The sequence below is a fragment of the Meles meles genome, chromosome 16 (genome assembly GCF_922984935.1).
Source record: "Meles meles chromosome 16, mMelMel3.1 paternal haplotype, whole genome shotgun sequence".
In the NCBI taxonomy this organism is placed as follows: domain Eukaryota; kingdom Metazoa; phylum Chordata; class Mammalia; order Carnivora; family Mustelidae; genus Meles; species Meles meles.
This window is the reverse complement of record NC_060081.1, coordinates 21,108,895-21,127,111: the sequence shown is the minus strand read 5'-3', so window position 1 is coordinate 21,127,111 and position 18,217 is coordinate 21,108,895. Positions and strand designations below refer to the sequence as shown.

Genomic DNA, 18,217 nt, shown 5'->3' with positions numbered 1-18,217 from the left:
GAAGTTTCAAGCCTGGGGAGAAATTCAAAGAATAGAATAACGGACACCCGTATTAAATTAACACTAACTCAGTAATGTTCTGTAATGTGGAATGAGAACTATAAACTTCTCCAGCTGTCCCAAGTCTTTCACAGTGCCATCTGCTGACGTGGTCCAGGATTCCGTCAAGGTGCACTGCATTTGGCTATTATGGATTTGGTCTCAGTAGGGCCAGCCCCTCCCCCATCCTCTCTGGAGTCCAATTGTTTTGCAGATTATTTCTCAACTTGAATTTGTCTGATCGTTTCCTCATAGACAGAAGTTGCAGTGGTTGAAACGGATAGTGTATGCACAGGTGCTCCTGCCTGCCTCCAGCCCCATCGCGCAGACTTCCTTACTGTGGCGATGCCATCTTCGTTTACTGGGGGGAGTGCTGTTGGCTCAGCACTGCTGTTAGAAACACATCTTTCTCCCTCTATAATTACTAAGTAATCTCTGGGGCATTTTGAGTACCTGTGAATATCCTGCTTCAACAACCTTTATCCTGATAGGTTTAGTAATTGGTAATCCTTGCCTGTAAGGCAGTTACACAAATGTTGGGGGGGGTGGATCACCATGTTAAGAACTTTCCTCCCCCCTGAACTTTTCAGTAAGTATCTCATGCACACTCCCTTTTTTAAAAAATGTGATGTTTTAATCCATTACCATTATCCATTCTGGTCATTGGGAGCTCATTCGAGCTGGTTACTTTAGCACTTGGAGCATTTTCTTCCTTCTGGTGCAGGAAGATGCTCCCGGCTCATCTAGCACTTTACCTGCCCCAGACCTGGTTCCTTTAGTGGAAAGTGGCACTTAGACGTCATCTGAGCACTAGGACTTGTTGCTTTTATAACATCTCAGTGGACTGTGGTAGGACATTTGCTTACAGCAGTTATCTCCTCTGTGGCTTTGGCCATACCAGGCACTCCTCATTTTCACTGTCACTCTCCTCTATCTCTTGACGAGGCAGGCAGTGGAGTGGTCTTCTGGACGGTAACTGAGCTGAGGCTGCTCACAGCTTTTATCCTCTAACCTCAGCCTCCAGGGCCCCACCTCATGTGTGTCTGGCTGCCACCCTGACTAGTTCTGACCACTCCAAGCTCATTTCCGATCGAGGTTTGTGCCTGCCTCTCCTTCACTATGGCACCTGCTATGTGAAAGGGTACAGCAGAAACAGCAAGTTGACAGGAGACTTTCCAAGTTGTCTAAAGCATACGAGTGACCTCCTTCACAAGCCATCTTGTGACAGGCAGAGGGGATGTGGTGGTGTCCTTCCCTACCGTTCCAGTGAGAAAATTACACTGTGATGAGTGCTCAGGAAGGGGCACAGAGCCAAGGTTTTCAACTGGCCCCCTTGCTGCAGTTTTTATTTCAGCTGTCCCGTGCCTGTGAGGGGCCAGATGCCTCTGCTTACACTGCAGTCCTTGTTTTACAGTTTGTTGACATTGGAATAGTAACAAGTATTGAAATAAACCATAAGCAAGTGGATGTTGCAAAAAAAGGACAAGAAGTCTGTGTCAAAATAGAACCTATCCCTGGTGAATCTCCCAAAATGTATGGAAGACATTTTGAAGCCACAGACATTCTTGTCAGTAAGGTAAGTGTGTCCTTAAAGTGGCTCGTTTGAAGAAAGTGGGGGTTTGGTTCTTCTGTGGTTCTTCATTTTAAGAATGTGGGGGTTCAGTTCTTTGGTTACCTTTACACAGTAGCACTGAGGACTGGATTCTTCGTTAGGGCAGGTCCGTGATGCGGCCTTGTCTTTGTTGAGGAAGGAAGGGGCCTCCTTAGAGAGTGCCTTCCAGGGTTTGCAGCCAATCTGCTACTCTGAAAGGCAGACAAGCACTGCACTTGTATTTTGGCTAAGGTTTCTTTTTAATGAGCAGTAGCCGATGACAGGCATGGGCCACATTTTGGGGGTCTGGGGGCACGTGGTGGTTACACTGTTGTTGATCTTGTTTGTGCCTCGGACTTGCAGATCAGCCGGCAGTCCATCGATGCCCTCAAAGACTGGTTCAGAGAGGAGATGCAGAAGAGTGACTGGCAGCTTATTGTGGAGCTGAAGAAAGTATTTGAAATCATCTAATTTTTCCACATGGGGCAGGAATTGGAATAAATGCAATATTATGTTATAAAATCACCAAGAAAAAACAAGACAAAAATGGAACGGATGGATCTGGACACCGATGAACTTAAGCATGGAAGGAAAAAAATAGGTGTATAAAATGTTTTCCATGAGAAACCAAGAAACTTACACTGGTTTGACAGTGGTCAATTACATGTCCCCACAGTTCCAATGTGCCTGTTCACCTGCCCCTTCCTTTCCCAACCCTTCTCTACCGGCTGCTGTTTTAAAGTTTGCCCTAACCCAAATTTGGATTTTTATTACAAATCTAAAGCTCTTTCAATTTTATACTGATTAAATCAGTACTGCAGTATTTGATTAACCAAGCTTCTGCAGATTTTGTGATTCTTGGGACTTTTTTGATGTAAGAAATACTTCTTTATTTATGCATATCCCTTCCCACAGTGATTTTTTTTTTTCCAGCATTCTTCTGCCGTATACCCTTAGGAATTTTTTAAAATAGAAAATTAGGCACTCTGGTATCTGCTTTGTGTGAAACCATGGTGTAAAGCATAGCTGGCTGCTATTTACTGCTTGTATAGTCCTGAGAGTCCACTGTAATCAGCACAATTCTGAACTACCAATAAAGAAAACAGACATCCACCAGTGAGCTCTGTTAGGCCTTCATGCTAGCGTAGCTTCGCTCCATGAGTCATCAGCTTCATTAGCGTTAGAATTTTTGTACATCCATCTTGGTCTAGTTCATCCTAGAAAAATTCTATCTTGCATTAGTTTCCTGAGGGCCAGTAAGTAGGCAGCTGACGGACTGTTGGGGCTTAGTGGTCCGAAGTTGTGGCAGAAACATCATGATTCGTTGATGGCAGTAACTGGGTTTTAGCTAGTTTTCCCCAAGAACGTGGAAGTCCACACGAAAAAGTAAGATCTCTAGTATCAGACTATTTACGTTGATAGCACAGTATTGAAGGCAATGGGCGGCATTTGAAGAAAATGTCCCCAAGTATTCACTGGCATACGATTATATTTTTCAAGTATTATGGACCTAGCCTAGAAAAACACTATATACATCTGAAAATCTGCCATTCTTCAATACTACTAAAGTTTCTCAAGGGACAGTAGAAGCAGAGACAGTTTTCCCAGGAAAAAACTCAATATTCAATTATGTGTGTGTTTTAATTTAAAATAAGTAAAGAAGACTTTCTTAACATGCTCCTGTGTTCATGCTTGGGGAGAAGAAAATGATTAAGATTACTTAGAAGCTTTACCCGGAACAAGCAGAATCCCAGTCTGGGACCTCTCAGGAACCTCAAAGCTTAGCATGGAGCCTGTGACAGTCCGGCTTGTAGGTTTCCTCAGCCTTTAAATACAATAAACAGTGCAGGATTTGCTTCCTAAAGGAGTCACAAAAAGGAGCCTGTACAAAATATACATACAGTTCTTTATTAAACAACTGTAAACACTTCACTGTAAAAATCCATAAAACTTTATAAACAAACATTTTGTAAATAGAATCTATACTACATTAAAGAACACAATTATTTACATGCAATACTGACAAATTTGGCACTTATTGAAAAGAAATATACAAAACACTTGCTTAAAAAGAAATTTAAACTTAGAAAAACACCAAGCATTACTATCATGCACTTTGCAAATACCTCACAAGCACTTAGGGCACAGCTAGCCGAGAGCACCGGGCTCCCTGGTGAGACTTATGTGACTTTTAATGTGCTTCCGTAAGTTTGTTGTAAAACCACCTGAACATTGTCAAGAATAAAGTCAAATGCCATGTTCCAAACTGATTCCACCGACTGCTGCATCAACCTAAAAGGTGGGTTAAGAAAAAACAGGTAAGGCCGACAACTCCTCCCGTGGGAATCAGTTCAAAGTATATCATTAGGGTCTTACGATTTAAATCTCAAGGTGCACAACCTTTTGATCGCCATTTGGGATTCAGAATGAAGGGTACCCCCCTTTCACCACCTCCACAGTTAACAGCAGAGAAGCTGCTCCGTGCCTCACTGGAGTAGCTGAGTGAGATTCCCCATTTTATCCTTCAATAGTTACCTTTTCATGTATTTGATAACGAGGTCCAGTTTTTCCAAATCTTTTTCCTCTATTAGGTCAGTACAGTATTTCACAACTTGCAGAATGTCTTCTTCCATTGGATCTAAAGAGTCGGGGGGAGGGGGGGACTCAAATAAGGACCAACCTCCTTTGGAAGAAGGCAGGCAGCTAGCTGCAGACATAAAGGACACCCACATTTCTCTACCCCACTGACTTTAACAGCCATCAAACACGGGGTCCATAGTACGGAGATTTGAGAGTCAGCCCAAGAGTTTCAGAGATTAGAGGGTGCCTGGGTTTAGCCTACCAGATTTAGAAAAATGAGCTCCGTTTCCACAGATGAGCCTGTTCCTGTTCTAAAACCCTAGAACCACTGCATCTCAGTCTGTGGCCATCCCGCCAGCCAAGCCAACCTGAAATGGTAGTTATCCATTCTTTGAGCAAAGTCTTCACATCACTGAATTCAACCGCTCCCGCTAGGTTGGGTGCTGGGGGTCTTCTGCAGCCAGCGGGCTCAGGCTGCGAGCTGGAAAGGCCTGGCACACCTGAACTGGAAGCAGAGAGTTCTCCCTGTAAAGAAAACAAACGATAAAAAAATGCTATATTTACATTAACAGCGAGTACGTTAACATCTGATCAAAGGAAAGATCAAAGTTTTAAAAAGTATGAAAACTATTACCAGAGGTTTCTCAGAAGCAGGACCTTCATGTTTTAGAAACCCATCAATTAACTTCTGGGGGCTCCCACAGGCCCCCGGCAGAGTTTTCACAGGACTAGTAAGCAACTTGTTTTTCAAAGGACTCTGAATCTTTTGGGGGGAACTGATGGGATTTTTTTTCTTGTTTCGTTTCTTTTCTTTCACTGCTGCTGGTTTGAGCTGACGTAACAGATTCTTTGGCACTAAAAGAATATGAACATGAGATCCTCAACAAAGTACGTATGGACAGTACGACGAGTTCTTGTTCCTCCTCCTCGGATACAACCCAACCTGCACGCACACATCCCGACGACACGGGCTCCTGAGCCAGACTGTGCTTGGGGAAGGCACGAGGCTGCAAGTGCAGGCTGCGGGACGCCCACTCCCTGTGCTTAGTCACTGAAGTGGCTTCTGTATGGACAGGCCCATAAGGACTAACTGGAAATTCAATGGGCAAGGTAGCACGCAGTATTGTAATGTGTGTTCAGAGACCTTCAGATTTTTTGTTTTTAAACCTAACTGATGTATCCATCTCGAGTACTCAAGATTTCTGGTAATCAGACTTTTTTCTGAAATGAAGGTGTCTTTAAGTCAAGAAGCTACAGATACAGGTCCAGTTAGGACTGTGACAACACTTGCCTGCATCATACACTCATTCCGCTCCGACACCGAGAGCTCTCAGCGTGACTAGCAGCTCAGACACTGGCCGCTAAGCTCACCTTGTACACTCACCCCACAAGAACTCCTTCCTCGTCTTTAGTTGTGTTGCAGGTCTCTTCCCGGGCTTACCTGACGCAGCGGCCGGCTGCTGGTGAGCGGCGTTCTCTCCCTGCCTTTGTCTCTGATCATACGCTGCCTTCAGCTCCTTCTGAAGCTCGGCAGGAAGGGCAGCAAACACCTCAGGGTCCACCTAGTGGAAACAAGAAGGTACAAAGTCAAACCTGAGCTGATGCTCTTTCACAAAACAGATTTTGTTTTCAAATCATGCTTTTCTGATCTGTATGAATTCTTAATAGGTCCTCAATATTAAAGCTCATTGTATCACAAGGTTTTAGGTAAGTTAGAATAAGAAAATTGGGGGCTAAGAATGGACTTAAAACCACTGCATAACTATCAGGGCAAGCAGCACTACCAGAAAATGAGAGGGGGAAAAAAAACAAGAAAGCAGGCTCATCTGCAATGTTTTTGTTTCTTAAACACCAAGCTTAGACTGTTACTGTCTCTGGTCTGTGATTCTCTATCTCCACCCAGTTATTTGAAGTGTGGCCTAAGGGTCATCCCTGCCCAAGAAAATAGAAACAATTTGTTTCTGTTCTACTTCTGGGTGGAGATTTCAAGCACCCACATAACGCATCTTCCCTCTTCTCTGCCAGTCTGTCTCCTTTAGATGATGCAGAAATAAGCCAATCCCTCCGCCCCCAGTGGATATGGTGTAAGCTACTAAGAGTTTCGGGTCCAAAAGAAAAGAGGAAATGAGACAGGCCCTGAGCTGGGGCAGGACGGGTGAGCATATTTAGGGCAGAAAGTCTCTAATAGCTTACCTGTGAAAATGCTGGAAGGGCTATGACGTTAATTCCTGCGTCACTGTTAGATTCTTGAGGTTCTGGTATTTGTAGCAAAACCGTCCCAACTGGTTGTGGCAAAATTCCTGTATTACAGCCATTTACTGGCTCTTTCCTTTTGTCGCCATGCAGCTCTCCTTGCTGACCAGCACAAGCCTGCTCTATCTGTTCCCGGAGATCGGGTGGGAGTGCTTCTAAAACAGACTGATCGAGCTATAAAATACCACAAGAGTCTGAAGTTAAAGCGTGCTCAGAGAGGAGGTTAGGAGAGTTCGTGTTCTCATGTTCACTTCAACTGGAACATCCTGGACAACAAACAAAGGGTACAGAGAAGCAGGCTAGAAAAGCTAACCCTCCGAAGCGGCACATTTTCGCAAGGTTTTTCGCCTTTCACCACTGAAGCTAGTACTACGTGGAGGCTGGAGAGACACGAGCACACTGTACACCCACGACACCAGCAGCACTGCTGGATCAGGCGGGTCCAAACACTCCCTGGATCTCCGGCAACGGCCGCAGAGAGACTCCTCTCCGACCCACCCGGGGGGCAGGGGGCAGGGGGCAGGGGCCAGTGCCTGTAGGATATGTCAGATTTCTGGAATGTGATAACGGAGTCCTGTTTACCTTTCACACAGTAGACTATCTGCCCCCAATTACAAATAATTCTGGTTCTGACAACACTAAGAAAAAAGGGATTCTAGAAACTAACTTTTCTCTAGCCTACATATCGGATTCCTCTGCGCATCTGTGCCCTTCCATTCAGCAGCATGGAATCCCCTAAGCTGGAGAGGCCAGTGTTGTAGTTTGCCAGGAACTATTTCTGGTTAACTCACTAGCATCTGGGACCCAATGCAAGTGCATCACAACCATCCCTTTCCCAGCCTTAAAGCCAACGTGTAGGTTTCCTTCAGCCTCCCACTGTTTAGTAGAGCAGAGAAATGGACTTTCCCAATATAGCTTACAGTGCTATCTCAACCTTACCAGGAGCAAAAATTCCAACCGTATTCCACGTTTACCGTGCACATCAATGGAATTACTGGCTTATGCTAGGAAAATCATTCACTCTACAGAAAGAACTGTTTCCAAATGCTGCAAGAAAAACCTTGGATGTAGGCCCCTACTGATGAGCACCAAAGCTGTATTGCTGAACAGAGTTAAACCTACATTACGACCACTGCTACAAAGAGATAAAGTGGCTACTGATGGCAGTCTGCAGAACTGGCTTCCGTCCACGTTCTACAACTTGCAAGAGTCGCAGATCTTTCCAAAAGCAGCACCTTTTTCCTAATGTGATCTTTCTCATTTGGAATTCAGTCAACGCCTGATGTGCCCTTGATCTACCTGATAAGTAGCCCTCTCCCCTTCGTGGCTACGCTGACAACTAAAAACGTCATTCCTACTTTGAAACTGCTTTTGCACTTACATAATACTTAGAAGTATAAAATATACCTGGGAAGGTGACGGAACCTCTATACTCAGGTTAAGTCTTGATTTTAAACTGATGGGAGAATGTAGACCATTCCATTTCCCTGAAGACTCAGCTTTGCTAGTAACAGGATTGACACTTGATGTCAGGTGTGTAGAAAAAGATGGCATGAAACTGCAATTTCTAGAGGCAGAGGATATTTCCAGATCCATAGCCGCCACAAATACTGAAAGTATAGAAAATACATAAAACAGCTTCTTCATGTCCTTAGGGATGGGATAATACGGATTACTTTAATCCACTCTCGGTAAAAACAAACTTAGACTATTGACTCCTTATAATCCAGAATGTCGATGTGTTTCTTAAAAAGTAGATCCATGCCAGACAACTGTTAGATTAACTTATTAGCCTTCCCAAGGGTAAAAGCAGCACCAAAACAAGAACCACAGTTATAACCACTGACCTTCCTTGTGCTCCTCTTCTGTGGATTTCTTGGCTTTCTGAACTTGGAAGAGATCCAGGACAGAGTGTGACCCACCAGGAAAGTGGCTTGACTGAGCTGACGGGCGACTGGGGCATGCGGAAGGGTTTGGATTGGTTGGGACCAACTGATTGACTTGAATCCCAACCTAGAACCAGAAGTGAAAATGTGTTTCCAGGAAAACTGAAGCAAGAATATGAATTAACTATGCAAACTTCTCAGCTATTCCTTTTTTAAAAAGATCTTCTAGGTCCTATTTCTAGAATAAAAGATTAAATGAAAGTATTCCAACAATATTCTATTATGACTTACTACAAAAACTACTGACTAGCTAGCAAGCAGTTATTCACCTCAATCTTGGAGTATCCAATTCTATCCAAATATATTGCGATCTCTTCAAAATCAGAAAAATCCAAAAAAGTGTAATACTTTTATATCCCACTAAAGTTCTAATCAACCAAATATTTAATATTAAAAAAAAAAAAACTCCATAGGGAGCATTCTACTTGCAGCCTTACTTCAGTTATCATTTTTGTTTAAAATGAAGTACTTCTCAAGTAAATGGGTGTGGGGAGGGGATGGGCAGTGCCCCGGGGTACACCGCACCCTAAGGCGTCTAGATAACAACACCCCACACCACCATAAAGTCTTACTATAACAGTATTTCAGAGAGAAGTTTTAATCATGTCTGGTTTTGTAATTCTTTAATCCTTCCAAAAATGCCACACCTAACCAATAAATTCCTTTTACTCACATATGTGTACACACACAATGGAACCTGCAATGGTTCATCCTTAAGAAAATTAAGATTTTTACATTTTTTATACCATCTCACCTACATGTCCCAAAAGCATGTTTGGGTGCCTGTGGTAAATGCTCCCTTCTAGAGCATCAACAGACATCAGAATGAATTTGATTAAAAAGGACCTTAAAGGTACAAGAATTATTTGCAGTTCTATACTCCTCACAGTCTACTACTTCCAGGGGATTGAGAATGGGAAGCAAGATAATGTAGGTTAAATAAGCCCTTGGTTACTAAAAGATACTCTAAAAATTTAAGATAACAAAATCATTCTACACAGAAAACTAAGAGCTTTCAGAAAAAATGTGACTCTATGCTGAAAAATAACAAGATCAGATCAGTTAAGAAAGTCAACAATTTTTCAGTTTCTATTCTCCTGGTATTATCTCAAATAAGATGAAAATATGTACAAAAACCCACTACCCCCTCATGACCATTCTTAGATCAAGCCTTAAATGAGAAAAACATTGCAGAAAGGCAGAATTTTAAAATGTTATATACTTACCCCTCTCATATCTGATATATTTAGTTTCATTGCATGAAACATGTTTAGTGTAGCTTTTCCAATTATCTTTGCGCTATCTGTTGCCTGGTCAAGAGTTACAGTCCTGTAAGTAATAGAATTAACTTTTTTAAAGGAACAAAAGCTACATCCCATATATATATTCACTAGTACCTCACAGGTATTGAACTATTTGAAAAGGCATAGGAAACTTGGCCCGAAAGTTACAAAAAAGTTTAAATAATTAAATACTAAATATAATCACTGAAAATGAATGAGAATGTCTTCCTTCAAGGAAACCAGTAATAACAAATTAATTACATTGACAGCAAGGAGTGAAAGAAAAACCATACAGAACACTCGAACTTTGAGATACAGACTAAAGAAGACCTGGCCAACTGAAAATAAGGTGGAAAAAATTCTTTAAAACGATGTACTTTAGTTAACATGTATATGTACAAATAACATGCATATTATGTTGCAACTAAAGCATGAATGTAAATATGTTTGATATTCCAAGAGAAATTTTAAATTTTACATTAAGAAATAAAATTTACATTCCAAGATTATCCATGTTGAGGTATGAAAAGAAGATGAATCCCCATGTTTTAGTTCTTGACTTTTGTTATGTTTGAAGTAAAGCCACTGAATAATTTCAACATGTGAGTATGTGCATGACAATTCTCAGAAGCTCTAGAAATCAACAAACGTGTGGGTAGCTATGACAAAGGAAATACAGTGGTACCCTGTCTAAAACCCAGTGGGACCGGAATACACAATTCTTAGATCTTTAAGAATTCTTGAAGGGGAAGGGGAGACTGTCAGCATTATTAGGTGCTAAAAACTATTTTATTATATTTTAACTTTCTCAGTATGTGAGGACATTATGCACATCCATGAAAGTTACCCATATTTTTAAGGAAACCATTTGCAAAAAATTTCCATTATTTCTTGCCTCGATTAAGTTCATTTCATACAAATAAATCCAGAAGAACTTAAGAGCAAGATTTTTAGTGGACCATGGTGGTTTAAATGTGTTTATCTTCATATCTTTCCAGAATACCATTAAACTGTCTTGGAAACAATTTTTAAGTATTGGGTCAATAGTTATTTATTTTTTGGTTAATCGTGAGCTAGAAGACTGAAAGCACATCAGAAAATCTAAGTTTACCAAATATGCCTGCTATGCCTAAAAAGCAAGGCACCAGCTTGAGAGAAGTCAATTTATGCTACAGAACCTCAGAAATGCTCCATGATTAGAAGTGTCAGGTGCCAGCAAGGGGGGTGAGAAGGGGGAGAGAATGTGTGTGTGCCGCAGAGAGTCAGCCCTTCCTCTGGGATGCATTATACCCGGCATGTCCACGCTGAGAGTTAAGGGAAATCATGCATGGCCACGGGGAGGGAGGCGCCTCACTCAAAAGAAACTACACTCTTCCCACCCAGACTGCTCCACTGAGAAACCAGAATGCTAGCTGCCATCTTTACACCGGCTCACCAACTGCGGGGTGGAGATGGGAAGACCTCTCTCGCGGCAAACTGACGAGCCTAACAGCAAAGACCACAAATACAACCGGCTGTGATAACCAAAGACCAAGCCGCTCAACCACTCGTCTTTGATGAAGCCCACTGGTCCACACGTCCCACTACGAATCTAGAGGTTCCAAATAAAATTTTAGAAGTGCGTGTCTCAACAGACAGCCATGGACTATCACACAGACAGGTGAAGAAAACCTCTAATTATAAAAGCAATCAAAAGAAAAAAAGGAATCAGAAGAAACAAGCGACAGAGGGAACAGATAAGAGAGAGGAGAGAATACAGCATCTGTGAAATAACAGATATTCATATTTAAATGTCCAAAGAATTAAGAAAATACTCTGAAGTTTAAAATGTTGGTAGAAATAAAAAAGTAATATTGATGAAGTACCTGGCACAATAACAAAGACCAAATAAAATTCCGGAACCCCTGGGACACCTGGGTGGCTCAGTCCGTTAGGTATCTGCCTTCAGCTCAGGCCGTGATCCCAGGGGTCTGGGGTCAAGCCCTGCATCGGACTCCCTGCTCAGCGGGAAGTCTGCTTCTCCCTCTCCCTCTGCTGCTCCCCGTGCTGGAATCTCTGGCTCTGTCAAGTAAGTAACTAAAATCTTTAAAAAAAAGAGGGGCGCCTGGGTGGCTCAGTGGTTTAAGCCGCTGCCTTCGGCTCAGGTCATGATCTCAGGGTCCTGGGATCGAGTCCCACGTCCGGCTCTCTGCTCAGCAGGGAGCCTGCTTCCCTCTCACTCTCTCCGCCTGCCTCTCTGCCTACTTGTGATCTCTCTCTGTCAAATAAATAAATAAAGTCTTTAAAAAAAAAAAATCTTTAAAAAAAAGAAACAGGCCATCAAAAGAGCACTGAGCTTCTCAAAAGTAACCCTGGAAAAAACGACGACAATGGAGTCTTTAAAGGAGGAAAATGACTTCTAACTCTCACTTTTAAGTCAGCAAAACTACAGAGCATGAGGACAGACAGGTTCAAAACAATTTATACCCATGCCTTCTTTCTCACTACATACTAGGAGAAGCAGACGAGGGATGCAGGAAAACAGGATCCTACCCAGACCATAGAGAAGGGACACCCCTTCAGTCCCACTCCGCAGTACGTCTAATCCCGACTGCACCGGCCCGCTGGAGGGCCCCCAGAGAGTGCTCCAAGAGGAAAGATCAAACCAGGTGATTAACTGGTGCACTGAAACACACTAGGAGGGAATTCGGCAAATTCACAAAAAAGCCAACAAACAGAACGAGAAGCTCAGTAACTCCAGGACAAACAAGTTCCACAAAAAAAGGGAATGTGGTCGTAGCAGACGCTATGATCAACCATGTGCAGCTGCACAGGGCCACCATCACGGAACACTGCTGGCGGCAAAGGAATTACATCAGGGAAACAGGAATAGGCGGGGGAAGAGAAGTAGTGCAGGGGACTCTGTGTGTGTATGTTTATAAAACTAAAATTAAAAGCACATATATATACAAGAGAGCCACGGCAGGGGAATTATCTCCCCGAAAGAAAAACTGTTAAAAGAAAACTCCCTATGTGATAATTAAGCCACAGATTTCAACTTACATAGGGCTCTTTGACGTGTCCTTTGTCTTACAGTACTGTAACATGTCACAGTCTGGGAGGCACATGACTGCCACGTAGCTAATGACAAGAGGTAACAGAATCATGAGGCGTGGAGTACCACTTAACTCAGCCCAACATGACCACAGCTGGGACTACAGCAGCGGCCCGCAGACTCTTTCTGTAAAGAGCCAGAGAGTAAATCGCCTGTGCTTTACGGTGCCTCTCAAACACTCTTCACTTTGCACAGACTTTTACATAAATACCATTCTTGGCTCACACAAACTACATAAAAACAGGCCCCAGGCTGGATAAGGTCCACAGGAAGCAGTGTGTCAACCCGGAAGCAAGGAAATACAAGGTCAGTGTTAGAATATTTCATAATCCCTCCCCTAAAGCATTCCTCATGCAGTTAAAACACCACCGAGATGTTAGGTTTAAGTTAATGGTTTACAACTGATCCGAATGTTCTTAATATTTATAAAATTACACCTGTTTTGATTAATCATGTGCTCTTTTACATCATCTTCTCCAAAATAAGTATTTTTTTAAAATTTATTTATTTATTTAAATCATTATTTATTGAAAGATTTTATTTGAGAGAGAAAGAGAATGAGAGAGAGAGAGCATGAGAAAGGGAAAGGGTCAGAGGGAGAAGGAGACTCCCTGATGAGCAGGGAGCCCAACGCAAGACTCGATTCCGGGACTCCAGGATCATAACCTAAGCCGAAGGCAGTCGCTTAACCAACTAAGCCACCAAGGTGCTCTCCAAAAGAAGTATTTTAAGGACACAGCAAAATGTACACCTGACCACCAGCTATGCACAGCAGATTGTGAACTGTCCTGTGGTTATTCAACTGAGTCCTCATCTCCTTAAGAGACGAGCACTGAAATATCTGTGGGAGAAATGAGCTGGTATCGGAGATTTGCTTCAAAATCACTGGGAAGAAAGGGAGGAAGGATGGTACAGAGGCGCTGAGAGCAGTACGAGAATCAGGTAATGGGTTCACGGGGTTCCCTCTTCTGTTCTACTTTTAAGTGTTTTAAATTTTCCTAACGAAACTCCTTAAGTTCAGGACAAAAATGGAACAAATACCAACAACAGCAAGCAGATAATGTGCTCACAAAATGGCTATTATCCTTCAACTGGGGGTCAGGGGAATAAAGTTACAATTAATCCTAGTTTTCTTCATGTTAAAATTATATTTTTGGAGCACCTGAATTCTCCAAAAAGGACTGAATGAGGCTGATTTTCTTATTACTATTAGAGTGAACCCCCCAAAATATACAGTGCTAAGTAACTAGGAGATAGTTAAAGACACACAGACGAAAAGAGGAAACTAGTGACAGTTCTTTTCCCAAAGAAAAGTGATTCAGCTTTTGAATAACCCTTCCCATGTATCTTCAATAAAGTTCCAGGTCACATTCTCAGAAAAGGTATTAATAAACTAAATCTGACTTTTCCCACAGAAACCATGTGTAAAAAGGTCATTCTATTCCAGAGTAGGGCCTAACACAACCAACTTATTATAGAAATGATCACTAACAGTGTATTTAACTAACTACCACTAGAAAGACAGGTACACATCAAAATGGTTATGAAAATAGGTAAATATAACAGTTAAGGCTTACCGACTGCATAAGAATACATTTTATAAATATGTGGTTTCACGTACAATTTATAATCCTTGTTTTCATGGTGAACAAATGCGTGAGTGACAAAGCCGGCTGCCGCCTGTGCCTGAGAGCAGTCCTCTTGTGGCTTCTGTCAACACCACCACACACAAAAATTTAATTGGTGCAGCTGGCATGAGCTAAAATACTTTTTTTTTTTTTTTTAATAAACACACAATTCCTTATGCGTGGCTTTCAGGTCAGACGTCTCAACACTTGGATAGACAAAATACAGTGTACCGTTGGTATATAAAATGGTACACAAAAGTAAGTATTTTCTTTTGGTCACAAACCTTAAGTTTCATATTGCGGCCCTCATATTTTAAAAAAAGGGGGGGGGGGTTAAATGCTTTCTCCCAATCTGCAGAGACTACAATAATTAATCATTTCAGAAACAGAACCCATACCTCCCTAAATAAGGCAAATGTCTCATTAAAATCACTTTTTTCTGAAGCACCGTGCTGAGGTTTCCCTCCAGGACCCTGTTGCCCCCCACAACCATCACCACCCTTTCCTTCTGTCCGTACACGAAGTCCACAGCCTGAAGACTCCCTCCAAAGGTCAGACACACAGGTGCCCGTGACCAGACGAACCTGAGGGCAGTGACACGACAGCAATGGCCTTGGGCTGAATATCCGATAACCCCAGACTGAACAGATCTTTATTCAGACTCTTCCTTGTTTTTCTTCTTTTTCCTCTTATTAATTGTAATAACCTGCGCTGGAATATCAATTAGCCAAAATCCTTTTACACATAAGCTTACCTGGCGATGTTATCACAAATCCCATGGCCTCCAAATTTCGCAGTTTCGACTGGGGCCCCAGGCTTTCGCACCATGACTTTGAGCATCAGGCGTTTACCCTTCATGCCGGCAGCCTCGAGTCGTCGCTGAATTTCTTCTGAAAGATTGAGAAGAAAAGCTTCCGCTTCTTTTGGCTATGGAAAGACAAACAGAAAAACTCCATTGTTTTTCTAAACACCGAGCAATTCTCAAGTATTTTCACTTTCAAAATCAAACACGTATACTCTTTATATCCTGAAAGCTGCAGGGACAAGAGTATAGAGTATTCAAGCAACAAGAGTCTATGGGCTAGCTGGAGAGATGGGACTAGGTGGAGAGATAAAGAATAGTAAATAAATGGATAAAACTCATTAAGAGATCAATACCTGGGTGAACCTTATTCCATAGTTGATCTCAGCTGAAATAGATTTTCTTTCCTTTTCAGTTCGAACTGGTCTATCATCCAAACCACGGCAGAACCTATAAAGCATCTGACCTGTTTTGGGACCAAATTCTTTCTGGAGTTTTGCCATTGTCATATACTGCAAGTCTCCACAAGTTTTAATTCCCAAAGAGGTCAACTTGGATTCCATTGAACGTCCAACTCCTAGAAAAGAGGATACGTATAATTCTTTAATTCTGCACATAAACCATTAAAAACAATTTAGCAGTGCGAAATAACTATCATTCACTCACAAGAAAACTAGTTTAAAATAATCTCCCTCAAAATTTTTAAGTGATGTAACTAAAGCATCTCATGGACTTCAAAGAACTGTTTAGTGCAAATGCTAATAAAGTTATTTCTAGAATCCTCTCCTCAATCTGAGCTCCGGATATAGGTGAACCTTCTCAAATATGTGTAAACTACATGAGTTCTCAGAAGAATGCAATCTGTATTCATTACTGAGTAATATCAAGATTTCCATCTTATTGAGAAAATCAGCAAATGAAGTTATAGGCTTGTTTACATGGGCCTACAGTATGACCTACATGTGAAGAGACTCACGAGTGTTAGGGATTCTACTATGATTTCGGTGATGGCCAAATTTCACGACAGTTTTGGTCTCACTTTCTATGAATGGAAACCAGAACAAGAATTTATGACACAGGTCCAAACCCAAAAATGTTATTGCTGTCACACTGGATAAAGTGACCTGGGGATGAAACAACATGGTAGTGAGGGCAAGACAGACTTCTTTTACCAACAAAGATTATCTCTCTAAAAGGTCTCAACCCTCCCACAGCTGGGCCAGTACGCAGCAGTCCCTGGGTCCTTCTCTTCCAGACACCGGGTCTGAGCTTCACCTGGAGAATGCTGATGAGTTCTGTCGCTCTCAATTTGGCCCAAATCTTAACAAAGGTACACATGTCTGGAGAGATATTTGAGAGTACCTAGAGAAACTAAAATTCTGATCAGAACAGTCTGCACACTACCAAATCAGTGATTCCACCAATAAGGAAAAGACTGTTTCTGGTCTTCCACAGCATCTCACGAGACAGCTGAGTGACAGTGGCTGTGTTGTGCTCATCACTTGGGCTTCATCCTTTTTTTAAAGATTTTATTGATTCATTTGTGTAAGAGAGAACGCACGTGCACATACAGGCAGGGGGAGTGGTAGGCAGAGGGGGAAGCAGGCTGCCTGCTGAGCAGGGAGCCCGATGTTGGGCTCGACCCTAGGATCCTGCCTTAGCTGGAGGCAGACACCCAACTGACTGGGTCACCCAGGCACCCCATCAATCATCATTCTTCTAGCGGCTGTTCTGTGAGCAGTCTTCAGTCCAGGTTCTGCCAGGAGCAGCTCCCGGAGCAGTTACACAGGACATAGGGTTAGAAGGCTGCCAACCTTACAGACGACGTATGGCCATGGAGATACACAAGACAAGTTTAAAACAAGAAAAGTTCTTCCCTCATGGACGAGATGAAAGGTGTTAAGCGCACTGCCTCCCATCTGTGCCATTTTAAAGTTCAAGTAAAAAGAGAGAACAAGAAAGAATACCAGAGTCTGCTTTATCGGAGTAAAATCTGCCAGAGGAAAACCATTCACAAAGAGTTCTAAGTATCTTTCAAGATGGAGAGAACCCCAAGGTAAGAAGGAAATCATACCCAAGGCTGGCCAAAGTCAGACACTCTACACACTATTTGTTCAAGAAAGGCTTTTTGTCTCTGTTACCCCTCTCCCCACTCTCAATCTGTGATATTTCCCTTAGAGTCTGTAAAGCTGACATGTTCTCACTGACCTGCAAAATCAGTGAGAGGCAATAATCCTGGGTTATTTCTATGTGTGTGGTGTGGGGCAGGGGAAAAACCTACCGTTTTTGAGAATATCTTCAATACAGTGGAAGAGAATTATTATTCCTAATAAATACAAAAGAAAGGCTATCATATTAAATATCACCAAATGAACAATGATCAACCTAATCTAAGTGAATTGTCCCTGTAGGGAGGAAGGGAAGACCCTGTCCACTGCAAGCTCATCTAACGAAACAAGTGGGAGAGGGAGGCAAGTGGGGGCGGTGCCCCACCTCTAGCCCCTACTATGCTGAGTGGGGAGGAAAAATAATTCAGCACCAAAATCCTGACAGGGTTGTTAGTTCAACTGTCTGCATCATGGAAGCATTTATAAAGAAAGGAGGCCCCTCAAAGGGCACTCAAATTGAGTGCAGCCACCTAGAAAGGAAAAAGTGAAGGAAAACATGCTAGCTTAGAACCAAGTCTCCAAGGAGAGGAGGAGGAAAACAAAAAAAAAGATGTGGAAGCTCCTGGTCAAGCCACTGGGACAAAGACTTGCTTTCTCTCCTTGAAGGGGAACTATGACTCTAAATTAAAAATTGCCAGTAATGTCTCCTCCCCTGGCATCCAGACTTGAAAGTACAACAAAGACACAGGAGAATCAGGTTTTAAAGAAAAAGGTTTTCGCCGTCAAAATAGCACTGTCCAGCAGAACTCTGTGATGATGAAAACGTTCTCTACCTGTGCTCTGCCGTCCAACAGGCACTTCCCACGTGAGGATGCTGAGCACTGGAATGTGGC

At 42.4% G+C, this 18,217-nt stretch overlaps 2 protein-coding genes across 12 annotated transcripts in view; one reads left to right on the top strand and one right to left on the bottom strand.

Annotated features, from left to right (window-relative positions):
• The window catches only part of EIF5B (eukaryotic translation initiation factor 5B), an 84,774-nt gene extending 80,874 nt beyond the window's left edge, over window positions 1-3,900 (top strand). For both annotated transcript variants that reach the window (XM_045980335.1, XM_045980334.1), the window contains exons 23-24: window positions 1,454-1,615; window positions 1,994-3,900. In XM_045980335.1, coding sequence (XP_045836291.1) covers window positions 1,454-1,615; window positions 1,994-2,101 — 270 coding nt within the window. In that variant the 3' untranslated portion in view covers window positions 2,102-3,900. The remainder of the gene's footprint in view (window positions 1-1,453; window positions 1,616-1,993) is intronic.
• REV1 (REV1 DNA directed polymerase) overlaps window positions 3,783-18,217 on the bottom strand; it is a 94,035-nt gene continuing 79,600 nt past the window's right edge. For 9 of the 10 annotated variants that reach the window (XM_045980324.1, XM_045980325.1, XM_045980326.1 and 6 more), the window contains 11 exons: window positions 15,573-15,793; window positions 15,169-15,341; window positions 9,636-9,738; window positions 8,311-8,476; window positions 7,871-8,073; window positions 6,404-6,637; window positions 5,652-5,772; window positions 4,845-5,065; window positions 4,579-4,735; window positions 4,166-4,268; window positions 3,783-3,922 (listed from right to left, as the gene is read on the bottom strand). In XM_045980324.1, the coding sequence (XP_045836280.1) occupies window positions 3,811-3,922; window positions 4,166-4,268; window positions 4,579-4,735; window positions 4,845-5,065; window positions 5,652-5,772; window positions 6,404-6,637; window positions 7,871-8,073; window positions 8,311-8,476; window positions 9,636-9,738; window positions 15,169-15,341; window positions 15,573-15,793 (1,814 nt within the window). In that variant the 3' untranslated portion in view covers window positions 3,783-3,810. Of the gene's footprint in view, window positions 3,923-4,165; window positions 4,269-4,578; window positions 4,738-4,841; window positions 5,066-5,651; window positions 5,773-6,403; window positions 6,638-7,870; window positions 8,074-8,310; window positions 8,477-9,635; window positions 9,739-15,168; window positions 15,342-15,572; window positions 15,794-18,217 lie in introns of those variants that run through there. The other variant, XR_006815274.1, reaches the window with a different exon arrangement.